This window comes from Crinia signifera, chromosome 2 (genome assembly GCF_055691185.1).
Source record: "Crinia signifera chromosome 2, ASM5569118v1, whole genome shotgun sequence".
Classification (NCBI taxonomy): Eukaryota; Metazoa; Chordata; class Amphibia; order Anura; family Myobatrachidae; genus Crinia; species Crinia signifera.
In genome coordinates, this window is record NC_139218.1 from 226543775 (window position 1) to 226568509 (window position 24735).

Consider the following 24735-nt stretch of genomic DNA (forward strand, 5'->3'; position numbering starts at 1 on the left):
TATTGGAGTACAGATGTTCTGTACAGCACCCCATTTTACCGTATGGCCATGACCCGGACTCGTTTTGAGGCAATCCATAAATTTATACATTACACCGATAATGCACAGTGCCCACCCAGAGATGATCCCACCTTTGACCGGCTATTCAAAGTCAGGCCGGTCATTGATTATTTCAGTGCCAAATTTGCAGAGCTATACATCCCTGAAAAATTTATTTGTATTGACGAGTCCCTTATACATTTTAAAGGAAGGGTTAAATTCCGCCAGTACCTTCCCAGTAAGAGGGCAAGGTATGGCATAAAAATGTATAAGCTGTGTGAAAGCACCACAGGGTACACCCACAGGTTTAGGGTATATGAAGGGAAGGATTCAAGAATTGAACCGCCAGAATGCCCCCCCTCCCTCGTAGGTGTTAGTGGCAAAATTGTCTGGGATTTAGTGCACCCCTTCCTGGATAAGGGTTATCACCTCTATGTGGATAACTTTTACACCAGCATCCCCCTGTTTAAGGCCCTTGGTTCAAGAGGTACAGCAGCTTGCGGTACTGTGCGCAAGAACCAAAGAGGCCTCCCCAAAACACACATTGCCCAAGTAATGAGAAGGGGTGAAAGCAGGGGAATATGCACCGAAAATATGTTGTTGGTCAAATATAAGGACAAGAGGGATGTCCTTATACTGACAACAATTCATGGAGACAGTACCACCTCCATCCCTGTACGAGGTACCAGTACCCACACCTCCAAACCAAATTGTATCCTAGATTACAATAAGTACATGGGCGGAGTGGATCTTTCAGATCAGGTACTGAAGCCGTACAGTGCCCTGCGGAAAACAAATATCTGGTACAAGAAGGTGGCCGTGTATATCATCCAGATGGCACTGTATAACGCTTACGTGCTATTCCGTTCTACCGGCCAGAGGGGGACATTTATGCACTTTCAAGAGGAAGTCATAAAGGGCCTAATATTTGGGAACCAGCAGGCAGAGGGCCCCAGTACTTCTAGTACTGGCCCCCGTATTGTACCAGGGCAGCATTTTCCCAACGAAATCCCCTCCACTGCAAGAAAGGGAAGGACACAAAAAAGGTGCAAAGTTTGCTATAAAAAGGGAATAAGAAAGGAAACTATTTTCCACTGTGAAACTTGCCCCGACAAACCTGGCCTATGTATAAAGGAGTGTTTCAAAATATACCACACATCGATGGATTACTAGGTTCATCATTTCACCGTGCATCGGGGGTCTTGCTAATGCCACATAGCACCCACCATTCATTCCACCAGAATCTGAGCTGCAAAATCCAAAAATCACTCCTTCCCTTCTGAGTCCTTCCATGCACCCAACTGGTATTTTTTGGTCACATGTGAGGCATTGCCGTACTCTGGAGAAATGGGGGCACAGATTTTGGGGTGCTTTGTCTCCTTCATTCCTTGTGAAAATGAAAAATTTTGAGCCAGAACTGCATTTTTGTGTAAAAAAAATGTAATTTTTCATTGTCACAGCCCAGTTGTACCAAAATTGGTGAAACCCCTGGGGGTTTGAAATGTACACTATACCCCTAGATGAATTCCCTGAGGGGTGTAGTTTGCAAAATGGGGTCACTTGTGGGGGGGTTCCACTGTATTGGTAATGCAACATAGCACCCACCATTCATTCCACCAAAATCTGTGCTGCCAAATCCAAAAATCACTCCTTCCCTTCTGAGTCCTGCCATGCACCCAACTGGTATTTTTTGGTCACATGTGAGGCATTGCCGTACTCGGGAGAAATTGGGGCACAGATTTTGGGGTGCTATGTCTCCTTCATTCCTTGTGAAAATGAAAAATTTTGAGCCAGAACTGCATTTTTGTGTAAAAAAATGTAATTTTTCATTGTCACAGCCCAGTTGTACCAAAATTGGTGAAACCCCTGGGGGTTTGAAATGTACACTATACCCCTAGATGAATTCCCTGAGGGGTGTAGTTTGCAAAATGGGGTCACTTGTGGGGGGGTTCCACTGTATTGGTAATGCAACATAGCACCCACCATTCATTCCACCAAAATCTGTGCTGCCAAATCCAAAAATCACTCCTTCCCTTCTGAGTCCTGCCATGCGCCCCACTGGTATTTTTTGGTCACATGTGAGGCATTGCCGTACTCGGGAGAAATTGGGGCACAGATTTTGGGGTGCTTTGTCTCCTTCATTCCTTGTGAAAATGAAAAATTTTGAGCCAGAACTGCATGTTTGTGTAAAAAAATGTAATTTTCCATTTTCACATCCCAGTTGTACCAAAATTGGTGAAACCCCTGGGGGTTTGAAATGTACACTATACCCCTAGATGAATTCCCTGAGGGGTGTACTTTGCAAAATGGGGTGACTTGTGGGGGGGTTCCACTGTATTGGTGCTTTGGGAGTCTTGCTAATGCAACATGGCACCCACCATTCATTCCACCAAAATCTGTGCTGCCAAATCCAAAAATCACTCCTTCCCTTCTGAGTCCTGCCATGCGCCCCACTGGTATTTTTTGGTCACATGTGAGGCATTGCCGTACTCGGGAGAAATTGGGGCACAGATTTTGGGGTGCTTTGTCTCCTTCATTCCTTGTGAAAATGAAAAATTTTGAGCCAGAACTGCATGTTTGTGTAAAAAAATGTAATTTTCCATTTTCACATCCCAGTTGTACCAAAATTGGTGAAACCCCTGGGGGTTTGAAATGTACACTATACCCCTAGATGAATTCCCTGAGGGGTGTACTTTGCAAAATGGGGTGACTTGTGGGGGGGTTCCACTGTATTGGTGCTTTGGGAGTCTTGCTAATGCAACATGGCACCCACCATTCATTCCACCAAAATCTGTGCTGCCAAATCCAAAAATCACTCCTTCCCTTCTGAGTCCTGCCATGCGCCCCACTGGTATTTTTTGGTCACATGTGAGGCATTGCCGTACTCGGGAGAAATTGGGGCACAGATTTTGGGGTGCTTTGTCTCCTTCATTCCTTGTGAAAATGAAAAATTTTGAGCCAGAACTGCATGTTTGTGTAAAAAAATGTAATTTTCCATTTTCACATCCCAGTTGTACCAAAATTGGTGAAACCCCTGGGGGTTTGAAATGTACACTATACCCCTAGATGAATTCCCTGAGGGGTGTACTTTGCAAAATGGGGTGACTTGTGGGGGGGTTCCACTGTATTGGTGCAACATAGCACCCACCATTCATTCCACCAAAATCTGTGCTGCAAAATCCAAAAATCACTCCTTCCCTTCTGAGTCCTGCCATGCACCCAACTGGTATTTTTTGGTCACATGTGAGGCATTTCCGTACTCGGGAGAAATTGGGGCACAGATTTTGGGGTGCTTTGTCTCCTTCATTCCTTGTGAAAATAAAAAATTTTGAGCCATAACTGCATGTTTGTGTAAAAAAATGTAATTTTCCATTTTCACATCCCAGTTGTATCAAAATTGGTGAAACCCCTGGGGGTTTGAAATGTACACTATACCCCTAGATGAATTCCCTGAGGGGTGTACTTTGCAAAATGGGGTGACTTGTGGGGGGGTTCCACTGTATTGGTGCTTTGGGAGTCTTGCTAATGCAACATGGCACCCACCATTCATTCCACCAAAATCTGTGCTGCCAAATCCAAAAATCACTCCTTCCCTTCTGAGTCCTGCTATGCGCCCCACTGGTATTTTTTGGTCACATGTGAGGCATTGCCGTACTCGGGAGAAATTGGGGCACAGATTTTGGGGTGCTTTGTCTCCTTCATTCCTTGTGAAAATGAAAAATTTTGAGCCAGAACTGCATGTTTGTGTAAAAAAATGTAATTTTCCATTTTCACATCCCAGTTGTACCAAAATTGGTGAAACCCCTGGGGGTTTGAAATGTACACTATACCCCTAGATGAATTCCCTGAGGGGTGTAGATTGCAAAATGGGGTGACTTGTGGGGAAGGTTCCTAACTTTTAGCACTTATGGTGCCTAGAAACCTACATGGTGCCTAAAAAAAAATCTCATAAAAAGGAGGCTCCAAAATCAAGTAGGTGCTCCTTCTATTATGAAGCCTGTGGTTTGGTCAACGTGCACACTAGGGCCACATATAGGATATTTTTGAAAACACAAGAATTGGGGGAATCAATTTTTAGTCACATTTCTCTAGTAAAATCTACTGTATTTGTTAGAAAAATGTATTAAAATTGAAACTCTGCAAAAAAAAAGAAATTTTGAAATTTCACCTACACTTTGTTTTAATTCCTGTGAAACACCTAAAGGGTTAACAAACTTCCAAAATGCTGTTTTGAATACTGTGAGGGGTGCAGTTTTTGAAATGGCATCATTTATGGGGGTGTCTCACATACAAGTCCCTCAAAGTCACATCAGAACTGAACTGGTCCCTAAAAAAATCAGTGTTTGAAATTTTCTTGAAAATTTGAGAATTTGCTAGTCATATTTGAAGCCTCCTAGTGTCCAAAAAAATGAAAAGGGGGTTGAAATAATGATGGCAACATAAAGTAGACATATGGTCTATGTTAGTTATTAACTATTTTGAGTGGTATGATTATTTGTCTCACAAGCAGAAAATTTAACATTTTGCATATTGCTAAATTTTCCATTTTTTCACGATATTTTGGTATTTTTCACAAAAAAACACAGACTGTATCGACCAAAATTTACCACTAACTTGAAGTACAATGTGTCACGAGAAAACAATCTCAAAATCACTGGGATAAGTAAAAGCAAAAAAAAGTTATCCCCACTTAAGTGAGACATGTCAGATTTGAAAAAAAGGGCTCTGTCATGAAGGCACAAACTGGCTCTGTCATGAAGGGGTTAAATGGATTTCACCTATGTGTGGAGTAAGTCCAGACATAGATGTCTTTGTGCGCAGTGGACCGTACGTATGCGTAGTCTATTGATAATTAGCAGGGCAGCAAATCGGGCTGAATCAGGCCCATGGTGTGCCCTTTTTTCTCATGTCTATCTGACCCTTGTCCTTCTTTTTTTTTTCATGTACTTTGCAGCATTTTCTCTTCAGCCCTGAGCCTTTTCACAGCCTCTTTTAGAAAAAAATAAATAAATAAAAATCCACCCATTATTTTGTCTGTCTGTATTCACAAAAAGCTAATCTATTTGCTATTACAGTGCATCTTGCCTGAACACCAGATTACCTTTCTTTTAGCCCATTGCCTTTTTTAATTGCCCCCATTGCTCTGATGCCATGATTACCTGCATCCTGACAAAGAATCCGCTTGACAGAATTTCCCTATTGCCACAAAGTCCGTCCTTCTGAAATTTACTGTAATACTGTGTTTTTGTGTGGTATGAGTTACCCTGTGTCTTTGGGTGTGGATCATATTATCCACTACACTACGGTCCACTGTCATTAGGTCAACACCATTGGGTCGACAGGCAGCAAGGTCGACATGGTTTTAGGTCAACAAATGCGTTAGGTCGACATGGGTTTTTTCACTGTTTTTGACCTGAATGTCGACACAGTTGACATGTAGGGCATGAAATACCGCCTGTCGGCTAAAAAAAAATAAAATGAAAACCCCAAGTCGACCTAACGCATATGTCGACCTAGACACCTGTTGACCTTCATCCATGTTGACCTAGTTGCCTGTCGACCCAACGGTGTCGACCTAATGACTGTCAACCTAAGTGTGGTCAATTTAAGATGACCGTATCCTGTGTCTTTGTATTAAATTACATTCATTGAAGACCCTAGGTCTTCTTCACCAGCAGCAAATCTACTGCAGTCCACATCAGGCTAGTGCAGTCAGATCCGCTATGTCCCAGCCATGATTTTCATTGTGTGATGATTGATACACTGCATAGAACAGTCCCTGTCTTTAGTCCAGGTGCTACTTACCATAAAGGCAAAGCCATACATGTTGTAGCATCTTTTCTTGTAGTGAAGTAACTATTGCTTTATGAAGCAATAGTTACTGTATACTTTCAGAACTCATTCTCTGTGGTCCAGACATATTAGGTTTTTGTCATATGCCAATTTTTTATTAAGCAATAAAAATCTATTTCTTCATACCAGTTAGGTATCCACTGTGATATTCAGTAGTTAAGTCATTACCGGGCAGCTAAATTGCTCAAATACATGTGTACAGTGTAGCTGTATGTGATTCTTACAGATATGCTTGTATTGGGGAAATAAGTGTGTTGTATAATCTCTGCAGCACATAGGGTTTTTTTTTTGGTTCACTCTTTCTGACATTCCTTCTTAGATGTACAAAACCATGTGCACTGCAGGTGGGGCAGATGTAACGTGCAGAGAGAGTTAGATTTGGGTGGGGTTTTACATCAAAGTGAGATCTATATTGCAGTGTAAAAATAAAGCTGTCTGTATTTACCCTGCACAGAAACAAAATAACTCACCAAAATCTAACTCTCTGCACATGATACATCTACCCCCCAGGCAGTGCACATGGTTTTGTCCATCTTGTGGAGCCCATACACGCTCTGTTGTGGTCCGGCTCCGTTCTGTTCTATGCGATGCGCGCTCCCACACAGTACGGGACAAAAAGTATGTGCTGCACATACTTTTTGTACTAGCTACACATCGTATCAAATCGCAGTGCATGCACAAGGGATGCGATCCGATACGATGTGTACTTTAAAAGTACATAACGGAGCCGCAAAACGGAGCGTGTATGGTAATCCTAAGAAGGATTTTGTCAGAGAGTAAACTAGAATAAGGCCCATAGTCTCAGTCAGCCAAGCGCACATTTTCATACAGGAGTTGGAAGAACTATGTGAAGCCTTATTGTGCTTTATGTTTATCCTGTTCATTGAGATTACTGGAATTTTTCGGGAATGTGATCTTTTGCTTAGCAAGGCATTCATTGTTCATTACAATTCCAAGGGGACACTTTGGTGTGTTCTGCATTTCTAAGCTTTCTTTTAGTAAATAATTACTCTCTTAGATTATATTCCCTATTATCCTGCATCCATAGCACTAAATGAAATACAATTATTTCCAGAAAGCCTGGCCCCTTGCAGCAAACATGAATTCATGTGGTTACCTACTATAACTAAGACAATCACATTAACGTTTATTTTGGTTGGCACAGTGGTCAACATTTGCTTCCTTACAGGGTTGGGGACCTAGGTTCAATTACAATAAGGCCCTAATTGTGTGGCTTTCCTCAGGGAGCTCCATTTCCTCTCACAACCTAAAGATGTAGTGTGTGTGATCTTGGTAGTTATCCTTCATCTATTAAGTACATCCTGGCAGTTCCTTCTATCTGTGGAATATGAATTATTGCAATTGATGATTATGATTTTGGCTGCCTCACTTCCCACTGATGCTTTTCCGGTTAGACATCAACACAACGACATCGAGATCCACCCTTAGCTAATGGGTTTGGAAGGTTTCCATGTATATAGAGGAACAACAATTACATAAATATCTTAAACTCCCTGCCTCTTTGGATTTTTGAACCAAGTAAACTTAAATTAATATCTTAAGAATAAACATGACAAAAATATTCTTTTTTTTTTTACCGGCTATTATTACTTCATAGCTAACCTTTTTAACAGATTCCTATGAATTTCTTTGGAGGAAAAACATGGGAGAGAGTTTCTTATAAGGATTGAATCAGATTTTGAAGTAACCTTTCAAATACATTAGTTAAAATACGTTTTAAGATCTTTTAGTGTTGGTACATAGTGAATATTTATGAACAAGTGATATTGTTGTTTTCACTCATTACTAATCTTAAATGGCGATCCAGCCAATCATCTCCTAATGAATGATAACAGGAATATCACTTGTTAAAGATGCCCTTAGTTTCTTAACAATGTATATATATACTTTTTCCTACTCCATCATCTGGGTTATTGCTGCGTGCCCCCCCCCCCCTCACTTTTATCTGGGCAGCACACTGCTGTGCTGGCCGGACCAGTGACCTCCTCCTCCCTGGCCCCTACATCCCCTTTTGGGTGCAGGGAGGAGGAGGTGGAGCCATGCCCGACAGCCAGCAGGTGGATAGCAGCCGGGTAAGGGAGGGAGGGGGAGCCGCTGGGGACCCGCCGCAAATCGCCGGCCACAACGTAGATGACGGCTCTTAATGCAAGAGCTTTCCTTTGCGATAATTATCACATATGTACATTCATATGCGATAATTATGTGTGCGGTAGCCGGCGATATGCTTGTTGCACATTTGCAGCTGTGACATAAACGCGTTGTCCGTTTTCTAGATGTACTGCTAAGTGAACAACAGCTGGACTTCATTCATGTATGGGAAATGAAAGAATTTGCCATGTATCTTCCAGCCTGATGCTGTGCAATTTCATCATTTATATAATAGTATGTATATAAAAACATGTGCGTATACGAATGCAACGTTGTGTCCAAATTTCAAAGCAATCGCTGAAGAACTTTCGGAGATTTAAGATTTTGACCAAACGAACATTTACAGTTTTTTATTTATATAGATTTTCCATTTATTTTTGGATTTTTTTCTTCTATATCTGAGTAATTTATGATTGATCTTGCCCCTCTATCTAGATTATTACTATTATACTTATGTATCCTATGTTATACATTGTTATCAATTGATTTATAGAACAGTCATTAAATTCTCCCTATGCTAATTATTAAAAACTTTAATAAAATTACATTTTTGTCTTTATCCTAATTTATAAAGTCAAAACATTTGTCAATGCACAAAGAAAAAAAATTGAATGTCAATAACTTCATTTTAATTCTAACAGAACATCTGGAATCAGGAATTTTCGTCAGTCCTTAATCCCATTTTCAGCATTAGATTAAAAGATCTAACTAGTGTGGGAACTTAATCCGTAAAAGTATCTGACATGCCAGTGAAGTTTTAGGATTTTTGCTTATGTTTCTTTCTCATCTACCACAGTCTCTTTCCAAAAACAAACATTAATCTCATTATTTAGATAACATTGCAAAATACTGTACAGTGTTAATTCTACTGATTATTCTGGAATCTTACTTTATGCACCCATACATTACTAGTAAGCCCGCTCAAAGCGAATGCTTCAACAGCTAGTCTGCTACCTTGTACAAACCTGCACAAACACTTGCCTCTGTGTTTGTGCATGTGTGAGAGAAAGATGTAGTTTCACTCGCTGCCAACAGATGGCAGTGTTTCCTAGACACACAGACACTAGACATATATAATGAGGTGTGTGTGTGTGTGTGATTGTAGGCAGCACAGTGTCACAGTCTCCTGATCTGGCCAATGCAGGAGTGTTGGAGCTCTTTATTGGCTAATGTTCTTACATACACATTATCCAATTACCTGGTCGGCCTGATGATTTTATAGTCTTGAAGGTTTATTTCACTTCTTGCACATTTCTTCTGAGCTGGCCACATTTTCTGATAGGAGGTGTCATTTGATGATAATGTAGAGTTTGCGCACCTTTGTGCAACTTTGGCAGACCACCTGCGTGCAAAATGCAATGTAAGCTATGCTGCACTTTTTACAATTGTAATTAAATGGATTTCTTTCTCAGCTGGATCACTTTGCAGTGTTTACAAACTACAGATACTACTGTACTTCCATTTATTATGTTAAAGTGATTACACTACATTTTGCAGAATTCAGAAAGTACCCAAAAGTCTTGCATTAGCAACATTGATAACAGAAGGAAAACTTTAAACCCACCTTGAAATATAAAAGGGATTTACAGTATAAACCAAACCGAAAGGAAAGCTGGGAATTAGGGTTACTGGCGACACCCCCCAAAAAATGACACTGAGCAGATGGCTCATCCAAAAAGAGCTTTCTGAATTTTTTTTTATTATTCATTTTTTTTTTTTCCATTTGTTGAACTGCTAATACATTGCGGAGGATGACTTTCTAAAGACTTTTTTGTTGTTGGTTTTAAACAGTTTACTTTTAAGTGAAGCAGAATATGCTGCTTAATGTATGTGTATATTATAATTTGAAGAAGATAGACAGTGGGTGCTTCCCAGGAACTGTCTAAGAATAACAGGATGTAATATTTTTAACCAGCTCAGCAGCTGTACAGAAGGATGACAAGGGAAAGGGAGGGAGTATGTCAATATTTCAATTATTTACATTGGACACTGCATCCAAAAATGAAATCATTTTATTATTTTACTCCTTAACTGCCAAGTATCAGTTGTAAAGTGCAACAGAATATGCTGCGCTCTATAAGAAATTGTGAATAAGTATGAGTGTGACCTTAAAAATTGCAATGGATCAAATGGGGTTGGGGGAAACTCATTTATACTGTATTCGCTTTGGTTGCACCCTAGAGTGGGTGGGACTCGATATTCTAATGCCTGTAAAGGGGCAACAAATGTATAGATAAATCTTCCATTCAAAATACTACATTATTTTTTTCAAGCCGGGACATAGAGGAAATGTGACACTTTAAATGCTGTCTGCCCCATCCTTTTGCACCCAGACTCAAAGGTCCCCTTTAGGTGAAATACTTGTCACCACTTTCAGATGCTGTATGATCAGCAGAAACACCCCATCACTGAAGAAATCCTTATGAAATCCAGTGATCGAGAATATTTCCATTGTCCTGGCTTCAATAAACTAAGGGTCACCGTCATTTCAAGAATTCTGCCCCATCCGTAATTGTTTTCTGTTGATCACCGACAGTAACGCCCTATAAAGATAAAGCACCTTTGTTCATCTGGCCTGCGTGCTGGAGCTTTCCGTCTCCGGGCACTGTTCACCGATATGGGGATGTGAGAGCGTCCCATTGTTATAAATGGGTCAGGTGAGCATCTGAAGCGCACACATGATCCATTTTTCATAGCATGTTATAGCTTGTTTAGCTACTATGTTATTCTATCATACATGGACAAAAGTATTTTAATGCCTGACAATTACACCAACAGGGACTGTACTGATGATGTATTCAAATACTTTTTCTTTAATATGGGCTTGGCCCACTTTTGCAGCTATAACCGTTCCCAATCTTCTTGAAAGGCTTTTCACAAGATTTTAGAGTGCTTCTGAACTCGCGCCGTGTTCGGACGTGCGAGGCTTGCATGCATGCAGCTACTCGGCCACACAGTTTTTGTACTTACATTGATACCAAATTTGGAACTGTTCAGCTAAGGAATCAGACGAGCATTTTTTACTTCTACGTACGATGGGCCTGATTCTGGTTCACTCGCAAAAGCAAATACTCTCTAATGGCCAAAACCATGTACACTACAGGTGGGGCAGATGTAACGTGCAGAGATTTAGATTTGCTCTATTCAATGACTGATGATTTTGTGACTGTTCGAAAATCTGGCATGGGCGAAAACAACATGAATCTGCAAATTTGTCACTGATCCACATCTCTTATCGAATTTGGGTCCATTTTCAACCATTCCAATTCGACAAAAATAAGTGAAAAGGGATTAAAATGCGGTTTAAAGTGCATGCAATTGCAAAACCCATTGAACTCTGCACATGATTGAATACCCCTATAGCCAGTTTGGACTTTAGGAGCTTGCATACTGCACTCAGAGTTTTTTTTCCCTTTATTGATCCTCTCCCTGATACCGAGATAATACGTCATTTTCTTTCTAGGTCACATAAATTTTCCAATAGTGAAAATGCCATCCAAATTCCTCCAGTAGTTTTGCATGATGTCAGAACAGACAAACACCTATTCAATGCAGCTGCAGATCGTCGAAAATGGCCGCAAATTCGACCATTTAGCACCTGTTTTTGCCAATGCAGATTCGACTTTTTTAAAAACCCGAATCTACATTGGTAAAAACTGTTGCTAATTTGTCAAAGGTGCTGCATTTTTAATGACGCTGTTCAGCCATTGGAATATTTACCATGGTTGGATAGATTGAATAGGTCTAATGTAAATTTGACAGATTATCCGCGAAAAGTGATGACATTTCCAACTTTTAGAAATATTGACACTGATTGAATACCCCCTTTTTATCTATAGCTAGATAGTTTAAATGTGAACAAAACATATCATGGGGTTACTGTTGACATTGTATGGTATATACTCTGTCAACCATAAAGTACCTTTTAGCATAATGGATTCAACAGATGAAGGTAAGCAATACGACATCAACAAATCATACTCGGATACGGTCGTATTGTCGACAGCACTAGGGCGTGGTGTGAGAATAAAATAGTGTGTCGAGTGCAGCGAGGCTCTGTGCCCGAAGCATGGCGAGCAAAGCGGTTCACTTCCAACTGTGTCCATGTCGACATCCGCGTGAAAAAACACACCTAACGCATTTGTCGACCTAAACCCATGTCAACCTAGACACCTGTCGACCCAACGGTGTCTACCTAATGACTGTCGAAGTGTGGTCGATAAATTAATTCACACCCATCATACTGAACTCCTTCATAACTAATGAGGAAATATGTATACAATGCTCATTTATTTTTCTCTTGACTTTATTAGATGAGCTTTAAATTTGGTCATGCTGGTCTAATTAAATAATCCAAATGGGCTGTTGTATACATTGTTTTCCAGTGTTTGGCTGGGATTACATCAGCCCAGGAAAACAATATACAGTGACATCTCTAGACCTCATGCTTTATTGCTATGTGTCCCAAGGGAGGTTAGGGCGGTTCTTCTGAAGTGTTTTGCTATTGCAAAACAAAGGATGTACTGCTATGTATAACTAGTACAGCAGGAATGAGCTACAAAAGATAATGCGATCATCTAAATTTACTATATACTGAATGTGGCTTTTACAACCAACTTGTTTCTATTGCGTTTTTTTTTTCTTTCATATATGGATAATGTGGTCTCTGTAGAGATTAAGGGGTATTCAATGTCTGCCACTATTTTCGACAGGGGTAATAGCGCCAGCTGCCTGTTCATTGCTGCTGTTTCCGACAGCCTTGAAAGATGGATTTTGACAAAACAGATCAGACTTTAAAACGAGAAGGATGTGGATTGTCGAATTCATGGATGTTTCTCGACAATCTATAACCGCATTTATCGTCAGGTCCCCATTTTGCAATTTGACAGTTGAATTCTGCCTGTCGAGTGTCTGTCAAGCAGAGCAAAAATGGACCTGGATTCCATCTGTCGGAACGTTCCGATAGTCGGAATCCAAGATTGAATACCCACCCTATGACTATTGAGGTCAATACACACTGGCCATTTTTGTCCAGTGTGTATAGTGCCTGATGATGGGGAAAATCACTGAGCTAAAAAAACGCTGGTACTCTTTACTTAGAAGGGCGCCCACGATTTTGATCGTGGGCATCGTTAGTAAAAAATCTCGGGCATTGAATGCACTAAAAAATCGGGTGCGATCAACCGACGAGATGCCTGAGATTTCCCATAGGGAACAATGTTAAATGTCTCAATTGACCCAATTTTCCTGTTCAATGCCTCAATTGACCTGATTTTTCCATAGGAAACAATGTTAAATGGGCCACAGAGGACAAATAGGCACCCTGAAGTGTATAATGGCCACCCGAATTGTTAACGCCACCCCACGATCAACGTCAACCCGATGCGTGGCGAGTGGCGGCGGTACGCGTCCTACGACCTTTTCATACCCCCACTATCCACGTCGGCGCGGAGATGAGAATAGAAAGTGTGGCGAGCGCAGCGAGCCACCGAGCCCGAAGCGTGGCGAGCGCACGCAGACAGCTGTGAAGCCCGCGAGGGGACGCGGATACCTGTGAAGGTATCCGCGTCCCCTCGCGGGGCTCGCTGCGCTCGCCACGCTTCGGGCTCGGTGGCTCGCTGCGCTCGCCACACTTTCTATTCTCAACTCCACGCCGACGTGGATAGTGGGGGTATGAAAAGGTCGTAGGACGCGTACCGCCGCCCCTCGCGGGCTCGCTGCGCTCGCCACGCTTCGGGTTGACGTTGATCGTGGGGTGGCGTTAACAATTCGGGTGGCCATTATTCACTTCAGGGTGCCTATTTGGCCTCTGTGGCCCATTTAACATTGTTTCCTATGGAAAAATTGGGTCAATTGAGGCATTGAACAGGAAAATCGGGTCAATTGAGACATTTAACATTGTTCCCTATGGGAAATCTCGGGCATCTCGTCTGTCGCATCGCACCTGATTTTTTAGTGCATTCAATGCCCGAGATGGCCGAGATGGGCGCCCTTCTAAGTAAAGAGTACCAAAACGCTCAGTGCGCACACCTGGGGGTAGAAGACTCCATAGCAGGAAGCTATGGAAATCCATCCACTCCCTTGCTCATCTGCTGGCAGATGAACGACTGGGCCAGCGATATGTGGCTCATCGCTGCCCGGTACACACTGGGCGTCTTTCAAGGTGAAAGCTGCTCAAACGAGTAAACTGAGCGGCTTTCAGCTCCGTCTCCCAGTGTGTATGGGCCTTTAATCTCCATAGGCAGACTATCAATAAAATATGCTGAAAATGTGTTTCTTTTTTTCAATGTTGGTTATTGTTTTTTTACCCAGATATGCATGGCATAGCAACTAAAATTATTTGTGTTTTGTGCATCATATTATATTCAAAGGATAGTGTTTTTGAAACCCACATTGTTATGGGAAGAGGTGACTAGATTTTTAGATCTGTAATTCTTAACAAAATGGCAGTGGTTCAAATGATTTTCGTACTTAATGTAGCTTTCTTGTTTTCTATGTTTTCAAAGAAAACTTTTGAGAAGTAGTAAAAGCTAAAATGAACCAAGAGTTAAAATCTGCACCATAGTCTCACAATGTACAATACTGTGCAAAAGATTTGTACAGGTGTCAAAAAAATGCTGCAAATTCAGAATGGTTTCAAAAATAGAATTGTTAATAGTTTGTATTTTGTTCATTGTTAAAAACAAAGTGACTCAATAGAAATGTAAATCAAATCAATAGTTTCCTTCAGCATAATTTCGTCTAGGTATACTTGCACATAGTCAGGAAGTTTATAGTATTATAGTGTGGGATGTTGTAACATCCGCTGCCCATTACCACCGGGCATCGCATTATTAATAACGGCATATGCTCTAACATATGCGGTTATTAACGCAAGGGACAGCTCTTGCGATAAGAGCTGTCCCTTGCGATGCGGTGCCGGCACTGGACTTCCGGGTCTGTGACCCGGGAGTCCATCTGCGCATGCGCAGAGTGACGCGACGACCGCAGGGCATACTGGGAGGGATCCGTGACGGATCCCTCAAACAGCGCTGCTGTAAGAAGCCCATAGGCTTCTGCAGGGAATTGCCAGCTTTTGCTGGCGATTCCCTCCGCAGCGCTGCCACTGCGCTGCCGGGGTTTTTACCGCATTTCTGCTTTAGAGAATCTCCCCCCTTTGTCAGGTATATGATTACCCAAAAATACTTATCTGGTGATATGATCATCATATTCATATGCAATATGGGCATTAACAGAAACTGCTTTGTAGGAGGCTGGTTGAGGAACAGAAGTGAGATATCAAGGGGTTGGGATCATTTGGTCTATTGCATTATGGTCGAAAGTCATTAGGTCGAATCCATTAGGTTGACATGCTAAAAGGTCGACATGACTCTAGGTCGACATGGGAAAAGGTCGACATGAATCTAGGTCGAAAGGTCATTAGTTCGACAGGTCATTAGTTCGACATTGTCTGTCGACATTCACAAGGTCGACATGGGGTTTTTCACTGTTTTTTTACCTGAATGTCAACAGTCGACATGGACACAGTTTAAAGTGCACTGCATCCCCTCGCATCGCTCGCTGCGCTCGCAATGCGTCGGGCACGGTGCCTCGCTATGCTCGGCACACTATTTTATTCTCCCACCACGCCCTAGTGGATGGTAGGGCATGAAATACCGCCTGTCGGCACATGTTGGCTCAAAAGTGAAAAACTCCATGTCGACCTTGTGAATGTCGACATAGACAATGTCGAACTAATGATCTTGTCGAACTAATGACCTGTCGAACTAATGACCTTTCGAACTAGAATCATGTCGACCTTTTCCCATGTCGACCTAGAGTCATGTCGACCTTTTAGCATGTCGACCTAATGGATTCGACCTAATGACTGTCGACCATAATGCAGTAGACCAAATGACCGCATCCCATATCAAGAAAGAATGCATGGTTTTGGGGATTCTGTTATGCCTGCCTCAAATGCCCAATCCGTGCCAGCTACGGGGCTAATTGGCTAGCCCCAGGAATTAATTAGATTTGCTATGGCTAATTGGATATCCCCTTAAATCTGAAAAGGACATCACAATGTTTGCACTTACCTGTCCCTAATTTAGGAATACCAGATATATTTAGTACAGTATATAAAAGTTATGCAATAATTGAGCTAGATGCAGCTTCAGAGTCTGTAAATAAAAACCTTTTTCTGTAGTACATTATCACAACATGACCTGACCTTACAAGAGATAAGTACAGTAGCAGGGAGGTTAAAGCCCAGTCACACCAAAGTGATTAAGTAAAATGCTAAACTGGGAATGAACATTCATTACGCCACTGATGGAACACTTGCTAGCAAGAAACGGCTGAGAGAGAACTTGTTGCTAGATAGTGTAATTACTTTGTCCTCTTTTCTGTTGTACCTTATAGCAACAACGAAAAAATAAAAATGCATAATTCAAAGCACACTCAGTTGATTGCAAGAATTGAGGACCTACAGTATGTTGTTATTCAAGCAGTTTTCGTATTCAGAACTTGGCTGTATTGCTATCATAAATCTATTGAGTCTTACCAGGAGAGATCACGTGCATATAGAGTATGAAGTGAATAAAAGTAAATGGACAGATACTGTACTGTACACAGGTTCTATATAATGCCCCTTTCCCACTGCAGCCTTAAAACGGTATTTTGCCGATTTTTGAGGGCAAAATACCGTTTAAGGCTGCAGTGGGAAAGCGCCAGAGTTGAAATACCGTTTAAAGTTAAACGGTATTTCAACCCGTTTTCAGAGCAGGGTTTTAGCCGGTAATCTACCGTTTAAGAGGCAATGGGAATGCCTCTTAAACGGTTTTACCAGCAGATGCAGCGAGGATGGCTCATATTTGAGCCATCCTCGCTGAATCTGTATACAGCAGCCGGGCTGAAAGATGCGCGGCTTTCAGTCCAGCTGTCTGCTCCCTCCCTTGCCACCCCCCCTCCCCGCCCGCAGCGTCATATACTCACCGCTGCTCACCGGCGCCGTCCCGCTGTCGCTCACCGGCGCCGTCCCGCTGTCAATCACCGCCCGGCAGTCCTGCTCCCCCGCCCGGCCACACAAGCTGGGCGCTCCGCCCCTCCCGGCCTGCTCGCCACGCCCCCCGCCACGGAGACCTGCTCGCCCCGCCCCCCCCCCCCCCCGCTGAACACGGAGCCACTGAGCCAGTAACGGAGTATCAGCCAGTAATATATACATTGCTGGCACAGGCCAGCAATGTATATATTATTGGTACCACTGCACACCAATGATTATTTATCAGCCAGTAATATATACATTGCTGGCACAAGCCAGCAATGTATATATTATTGGTACCACTGCACACCAATGATTATTTATCAGCCAGTAATATATACATTGCTGGCACAGGCCAGCAATGTATATATTATTGGTACCACTGCACACCAATGATTATTTATCAGCCAGTAATATATACATTGCTGGCACAAGCCAGCAATGTATATATTATTGGTACCACTGCACACCAATGATTATTTATCAGCCAGTAATATATACATTGCTGGCACAGGCCAGCAATGTATATATTATTGGTACCACTGCACACCAATGATTATTTATCAGCCAGTAATATATACATTGCTGGCACAGGCCAGCAATGTATATATTACTAGCACCACTGCACACCAATGCTGTAAAAACGTTTTGAAGAGCTAAAACGTTTTACCTGCAATGGGAATAGGACTTAAATGGCATTTCAAACTGTAATCTGCTGCAGTGGGAATGCTAAATACCATTTAAGATTACCTGTAACTTAAAACGGTTCTGCAGTGGGAAAGCAGCATTAGATGGAAATGGTGGCTTCTGCTGTATAATTTGTACACTTGTTTACTTGTGTAACCTACTTACTGTACATGTTGATTTTTTTTAGCCTTTTTTTATTTGATTTCTTCCTCCTTCATCTATGTGCACCTAAGTCTTCATTAAAAGCATTTTGTCACATTGTATTTAGCTTTTAAAGGTGCACCAGTCTTGGAATATAGCAAATGTATCCACATTATAGACAGTATTCAATGCTCTTCTGCGAGCTGTGACGGCGAGCAGTGCTGATTGCTCACTGTCACAGCTCGCGGGTCAGTAATCAACTGACCCTCTGCACACGCCGTTTCCAACTTGTTGGGTTTTTACAGCGAGGTGGAAACAGCTTGTGCAGCCGCCAAAACAGCGAGGCTCGTGTCTAAATGCCTCAGGCTCCCTGCATTAGCCACGAACCTCACCATTTGGGGGAATATTCGCCCTCGTCTGACAGCGAGGATTCTCTGGAATGTTGAATAGGGTGAGCATCCGGCGCAGCGGTTAAATGGCGAGAGTGGCTTGTTTTCAGCGATCCTCGATGTTTAACACCCTCGCTGGCCACATTGAATACGGCCCTATTACTCCATTAATATAAGTCATAGGTTCTCAAACTCTGTTTTCAGGATCCCAAACAGTTAATGTTTTCCAGGTCTCACAGAATCACAAGTGAAATAATTCTCTCCAATCTGTTCTTTTACATTGTGTCCGTGAGCAATGAAATACACCTGTTCATGCTTTCCAGGTCATCTATAAGGAGAACAGTTTGGGGTCCTGAGGATGTCTGAGAACCACTGCCATAAGTCAAAGAAAAGCTGAAGGCAAAATATTCTTTCTCATACTCTGCTACATAAACAGGTGTCGTATTGAGAGATGAGCCCTGGGAATAGTAAGCAGCTTGCCTCAGCTGTTTCACTAGAGAAGCTGAGTAAGCTTAGATGGTAACTAGCGTGAAACATTGCACTAACAACAATTATGGGAAATTCTACCACACGTCTGCACTTCTGAAGTAATGAGAGTTTAGAAGAAAATGCCAGAAAAATTGTCTGCATGGTTTTTAGTTAAAATTTTACATTTGGGATTCTTAATTGGCTTCAGAATTGATTCTTAATTCTTTAGCATTGTTGATTCCAGAAATGCTGTAGCATAATACTGATGCACCAGGTGATCTGTTCAATTAAAACTTACACAACACTCTAAAGGTGCCCACACATGGGCCCTTAGTCACATCTGATTGCAGTACAAATTTGTGCAAAACCATGTGCACTGCAGGTGGGGCAGATGTAACGTGCAGAGAGAGTTAAATTTGGTTGGGGTGTTTTGAAACTGAAATCTAAATTGCAGTGTAAAAATAATGCAGCCAGTATTTACCCTGCACAGAAACAAAATGACTTACCGAAATCTAACTCTCTATATACATATTACATCTGCCCCATCTGCAGTGCACATGGTTTTGCACATTTTTAGAAAAATTTGTACTGCGATCAGATCTGAATAAGGGCCATTGTGCGTTTTGGGCTTCCAATGTGATGTGATGCACACTCAGCGCACATCACTATGTAGTAAAAGAATGTGCTGCCCATACTTTAGTACTAGATTGCATTGCCTCTAGTTCAAACTGCACATTGCGTTGGCATGTCACATGCGTTTTGAACCCGATGCAATCTAGTCCAAAACGCAGGGTGCACAGTGTGTAGGGCACCTCAAGGTTAGACGTAAATTTATAGTAAAACCTGCAATGTAATCTGCTGCATTTACACAGACTTCTTTCAATTTGATGAAACATATATGCTTACTAGTTAAAAGCACTTCCAAATAATAGATAACAGGGCTGGTTTATTAGTGGAGGGGAGGAGGAGAAGAGTCTCTACTCTCACCGCGATTTGGACATGGGTCTGTCCCGGGAGTGACCCTGCATTTGTGGATTCTAACTGCTTACGGCGACCGGGCTTACAGCTGGGTCACGGTCGTCATCAGATGCAGAGCGGTGGCGTGCCAGGTAAGAGGCAGCACTGAGGAGACGCTGCTGCCTCCTCCATAGCAGTGAACGGGACCTGGGTCTCTCAACCTGGGTTACCCATTCACACTGCATCCTGGGTCTTACCCGGGAATCACACTTTTTACTTCTTTGGATTGATTGGAGAGGAGGCAGGCTGAGAGGGGTAGCAAGGTGGGAGAGCACACGGGAATAGAGAGGGTGCAAAGTGGGAGAGGACGCAGGGTAAACAAATGCCTACCAGAGCTTGATGACTGCACAACATTATTTGGCTCCAGTGGCAGCAGCAGGTAGTTCAGGGAGCATACCACGTGGGAGCCCTAAGGTGCTCCGGTGGTGGCAGTACAGGACCTGGCTGCAGCCGCGTGATCCTCCAGAGAAATGCTCCTGGTGCAGTGCTCAGACCCGACTGTGAGTGACTTTTAACTGCTGATTGCCGGCGGAGGCGTGCGGACTAGCGGTGCGGGTGTGAGTGCAGCTCAGTTTGGGTGTCACCCCACCAAAGGGTGACACCCGGTGTGGGCCGCACCCCCCCCCCCCCCCCCTAGTGACGCTATTGGGAGACTCACTAATGGGATAATTCAGTCAAACGTGATGCAGGCGATGTGCTGTTGGGACTTCATCTGAACTCCAGTAATTGTACTCTACACTGCTGATGTAACATGCATAACTCCCACCATCCATAGGTATGATAAGAAATAGACACAAGTTTATGCTCCTGTATACATGCAATGCACATTCCCTGGAGTTTGTGCCAGAATATGTGATGATGATGGATTATATTGATGGTGGCTTGGGTTGCAGGTTTGAATGGGCAATAGTATTAAATGTAAATCCCGGTGGTGTATTGCGGTTTTAAATCTTGTAACCTCAACCACCAGCAATTCACAACTTTGAATAGTCATCACTTCCTCAATATACTCTGTAAACCTGTAAAAATTGAGTACTGAGGCAGATCTGGATGCCCCTAGTAAAATGGGGGGTAGATGCGTTGCATCATTAGTTTGAGCTTTAAAGCGTGGGCAGGGCACACTTGTGGATGATCCTGGGACTCCATATTTCCCAGAGGACCCTACTCCCACCTTTTGGCTGCAGATCAGCAGCAGGTTCTGCATCCTCCATACAGCCACAGTGTTTGGGCCTATTATCACATCAGCACTGCAGCAGATATAACCAGTGAGGCCAAATAGGAACAGACTCATACAGGCAACGCAACCCAGCTGGACTTTTTTCATCAGATACGGTACCGTATGGACTTGAGATCTCAGTCACCACTTTTTTAATACCACAGTTGTTGCAATAATCAATTTTAACCGATCCATTTATCAATTGTTTGGACTTATTTTGTCCTTTTATGTGTTTTATTTTATTTTTGTATTTATTTTTAATGTATTCAATAAATTGAGTATTGGTACTAGCATCTTGTACAAATCGTCCAATTGTTTAATTCACGTTTAGCGCGGTCATCCATCTTTTTAACTTTTAAACACTTGTGGAGGATGGCCACAAAGCCGTTTTTGTCTCTCCAGAATGACCTGCTGTTTCTATAGACACACCTGAAAATAGACCTTTTCAGATGCTGGGCAAACTGTTTTGAATACCTCAGTTGATGTGCATGTGTATGTGTGTGGTCTATCATAAAGATATGCGATCTGGGAAAAAGACAAATGTGCCACCAAATGATTTAGCACACTTCACCTTTTTCAAATGAGATAATTTCTCTGTGGTGTTGGTCACTAAAATAATTCCGCTGGTGACCTTTTATTTAAGTGTTGTAAATTTATATACTTAAAAAAAAAAATCTAATAGTAATAAAAGTATGGATAGACTTAAAGTTGTGAGCGTACTTAAGCAAAACCTGGATTACCTTTTATTTGCTTATGTTGACCCTTTTACTCTCTTTAATCACAGGAACCATGCGATATGTGAGGAAAACTCTCTACTCATTAGACTCTGCACCGGCCAAGGGGATTTGCTGGGAGTGGGTAAATGACGATGGCTACTGGACAGCTTATGAAACACAGATTTGCATTTTCCTAGAGGAAAACTATTGTAAGAGGAATCCATCTGTAGACCTTGGAATATTTGGACTACGGTACCATATTGACTTTGTCTCCCTCATTCAGACAAATCAGGTGACTGGTTTTAGACGACAAATTCAGAGGCGTATAGATGTTCCGTATCCTATAACTACAAAGTTGGGACCAGTGCATAAATCAGCTGCATGTGCTTGTCACCAGTGCCTAGCAAACAGTGGAACAGGACCTATACCTGTTCGATATAGACATTCCATGATTAATTTGTCTGCGTCCTCAAATTACCCCAATGGCAGTCGGACCTCAAATAGCAGTGTTGGCTATCTACCATACCCCAAACCATCAATGACTAGTGCAAAATCAGCACCAAAGCTTAATAGCACATGGCTGCCACCATCAACATCCACGCAGTTCCCTGGTCCATCTTCTGCTAATGGGATAATCAGGTAAATGTTTATTCATCGATTTTTCTTTCACTGCTAATGTGGTTTTTGATTTCTAACAAAACGTGGAAGGAATCCCTACCTACAAAAAAGACTCAGATTAACATAATTTATTCCTTGCGTACGCAACAAGCAATAATTCCTAAGCAGCACACAAGGTGCGCTCTCCCAATCTGACCATTGTGGGAGTGTTGACTGCATACACACCTATGCAGTTATCAGGTAATAGGCTTGATCATTTTCAGAAGTGCGTACCGGGGATGTGCGGTGAGATAAATGGCTGGGGGAGGTACTAGCCAGTGTCAGAGCCAGATTTACACAAACATACGTATTTGTCCTATTGTGAGCTACAAGTCATAGCATATCACTGCCTCCCCAGGAGTATGACGAGAGAGGCGCTGCCTAACCTTACCGCAGATCGCTGGTGGTGTACCTAGCTCTACACAGACACGGTGTAAAATATTTTTAACTACACTGAGGTTTAAAACGCAGTGTGAAATGATAGGCATTACTGAATTACAAGGCTGCAATAGCCATCCATCCCTTCTACCTATCACTCCACAGTGAGATGATGCAGAGATTGCAGCAAATGCTGCTGTACTCTTTACTTAGAAGAGCGCCCACGATTTTGATCGTGGGCATCGTTAGTAAAAGATCTCGGGCATTGAATGCACTAAAAAATCGGGTGCGATTAACCGACGAGATGCCCGAGATTTCCCATAGGGAACAATGTTAAATGTCTCAATTGACCCAATTTTCCTGTTCAATGCCTCAATTGACCCGATTTTTCCATAGGAAACAATGTTAAATGGGCCACAGAGGCCAAATAGGCACCCTGAAGTGTATAATGGCCACCCAAATTGTTAACGCCACCCCACGATCAACGTCAACCCGATGCGTGGCGAGCGCAGCGAGGCCGCGAGGGGCGGTGGTACGCGTCCTACGACCTTTTCATACCCCCACTATCCACGTCGGCGTGGAGTTGAGAATAGAAAGTGTGGCGAGCGCACGCGGACAGCTGTGAAGCCCGCGAGGGGACGCGGATACCTGTGAAGGTATCCGCGTCCCCTCGCGGGGCTCGCTGCGCTCGCCACGCTTCGGGCGCGGTGGCTCGCTGCGCTCGCCACACTTTCTATTCTCAACTCCACGCCGACGTGGATAGTGGGGGTATGAAAAGGTCGTAGGACGCGTACCGGCGCCCCTCGCGGGCTCGCTGCGCTCGCCACGCTTCGGGTTGACGTTGATCGTGGGGTGGCGTTAACAATTCGGGTGGCCATTATTCACTTCAGGGTGCCTATTTGGCCTCTGTGGCCCATTTAACATTGTTTCCTATGGAAAAATTGGGTCAATTGAGGCATTGAACAGGAAAATCGGGTCAATTGAGACATTTAACATTGTTCCCTATGGGAAATCTCGGGCATCTCGTCGGTCGCATCGCACCTGATTTTTTAGTGCATTCAATGCCCGAGATGGGCGCCCTTCTAAGTAAAGAGTACCAATGCTGCCTACATATATGGCAGATGTGAAATGTTTGCTTATAAAAAAATGCAATTGTACACATGCGCATAGTTGCAAAATGCATTAAGGACTGCACCATTAGCATAAGTACTAGGATTAAGGAGGAGGTTATTCAGTGATCTCAAAAGCAAAATCTATCTCTAGTGGGCAAAATCATGTGCAGAGAGAGTAAAGGTCCATACACGTGGGCGATTTTGCCCAGCGTGTATGGACAGCGATGATCGCTATCATCGCTGGGGGGAAAGCCGCTCAGTGCATACACACTCAGTCACTGCTTTCCTTAGCGCAGTGCTATGCAAAGCCATCCACAAAGCCGCTCATCTGCTGGTAATACCAGCAGATGAGCGGCTTTCCCAGCAATGATGCTCAGTCGCCCAGTGTGTGTATGGGCCTTTAGATTTGGGGGAGTTGTTTTGTCTTGGTGCAGGGTAAATACTGGCTGCTTTATTTTTTTACACTGCAATTTAGATTTCAGTTTGAACACACCTCACCCAAACCGACCTAACTCTGCACATGTCACATTTGTCTCTCCTGCAGTGCACATGGTTTTGTCCATTAGAGAAAGATACACTTATACCCATGCTTTTATTACGTTTTTCAGAGAAGTACACATCCGGTTTCAATAAAAATGATTTTTTAATTTTATTTAAATCTCCTAAATGTCAGGTACTCATCGAAGTAACTGACCCACACAAACCTGATGCATACAAGAGCAGCAATGAAAACCCATTTTTGGAGCTGTTCACTAGTGCTGACACAGTGTTAATCATTGCATCTTTTGTATCTGCAAATAATACAGTTGTCATGGTTATATAGGCATTTCTGTGTAGCCTGTATATTTATTACAGCACCCCTTATTTACCACAT

General features: G+C 42.7%; 1 protein-coding gene across 2 annotated transcripts in view; it reads left to right on the top strand.

The window, feature by feature from the left end:
- Positions 1–24735, top strand: part of DTX2 (deltex E3 ubiquitin ligase 2) — an 80082-nt gene that overhangs the window by 12750 nt on the left and 42597 nt on the right. For both annotated transcript variants that reach the window (XM_083173935.1, XM_083173936.1), the window contains exon 3: positions 21783–22353. In XM_083173935.1, the coding sequence (XP_083030061.1) occupies positions 21783–22353 (571 nt within the window). The remainder of the gene's footprint in view (positions 1–21782; positions 22354–24735) is intronic.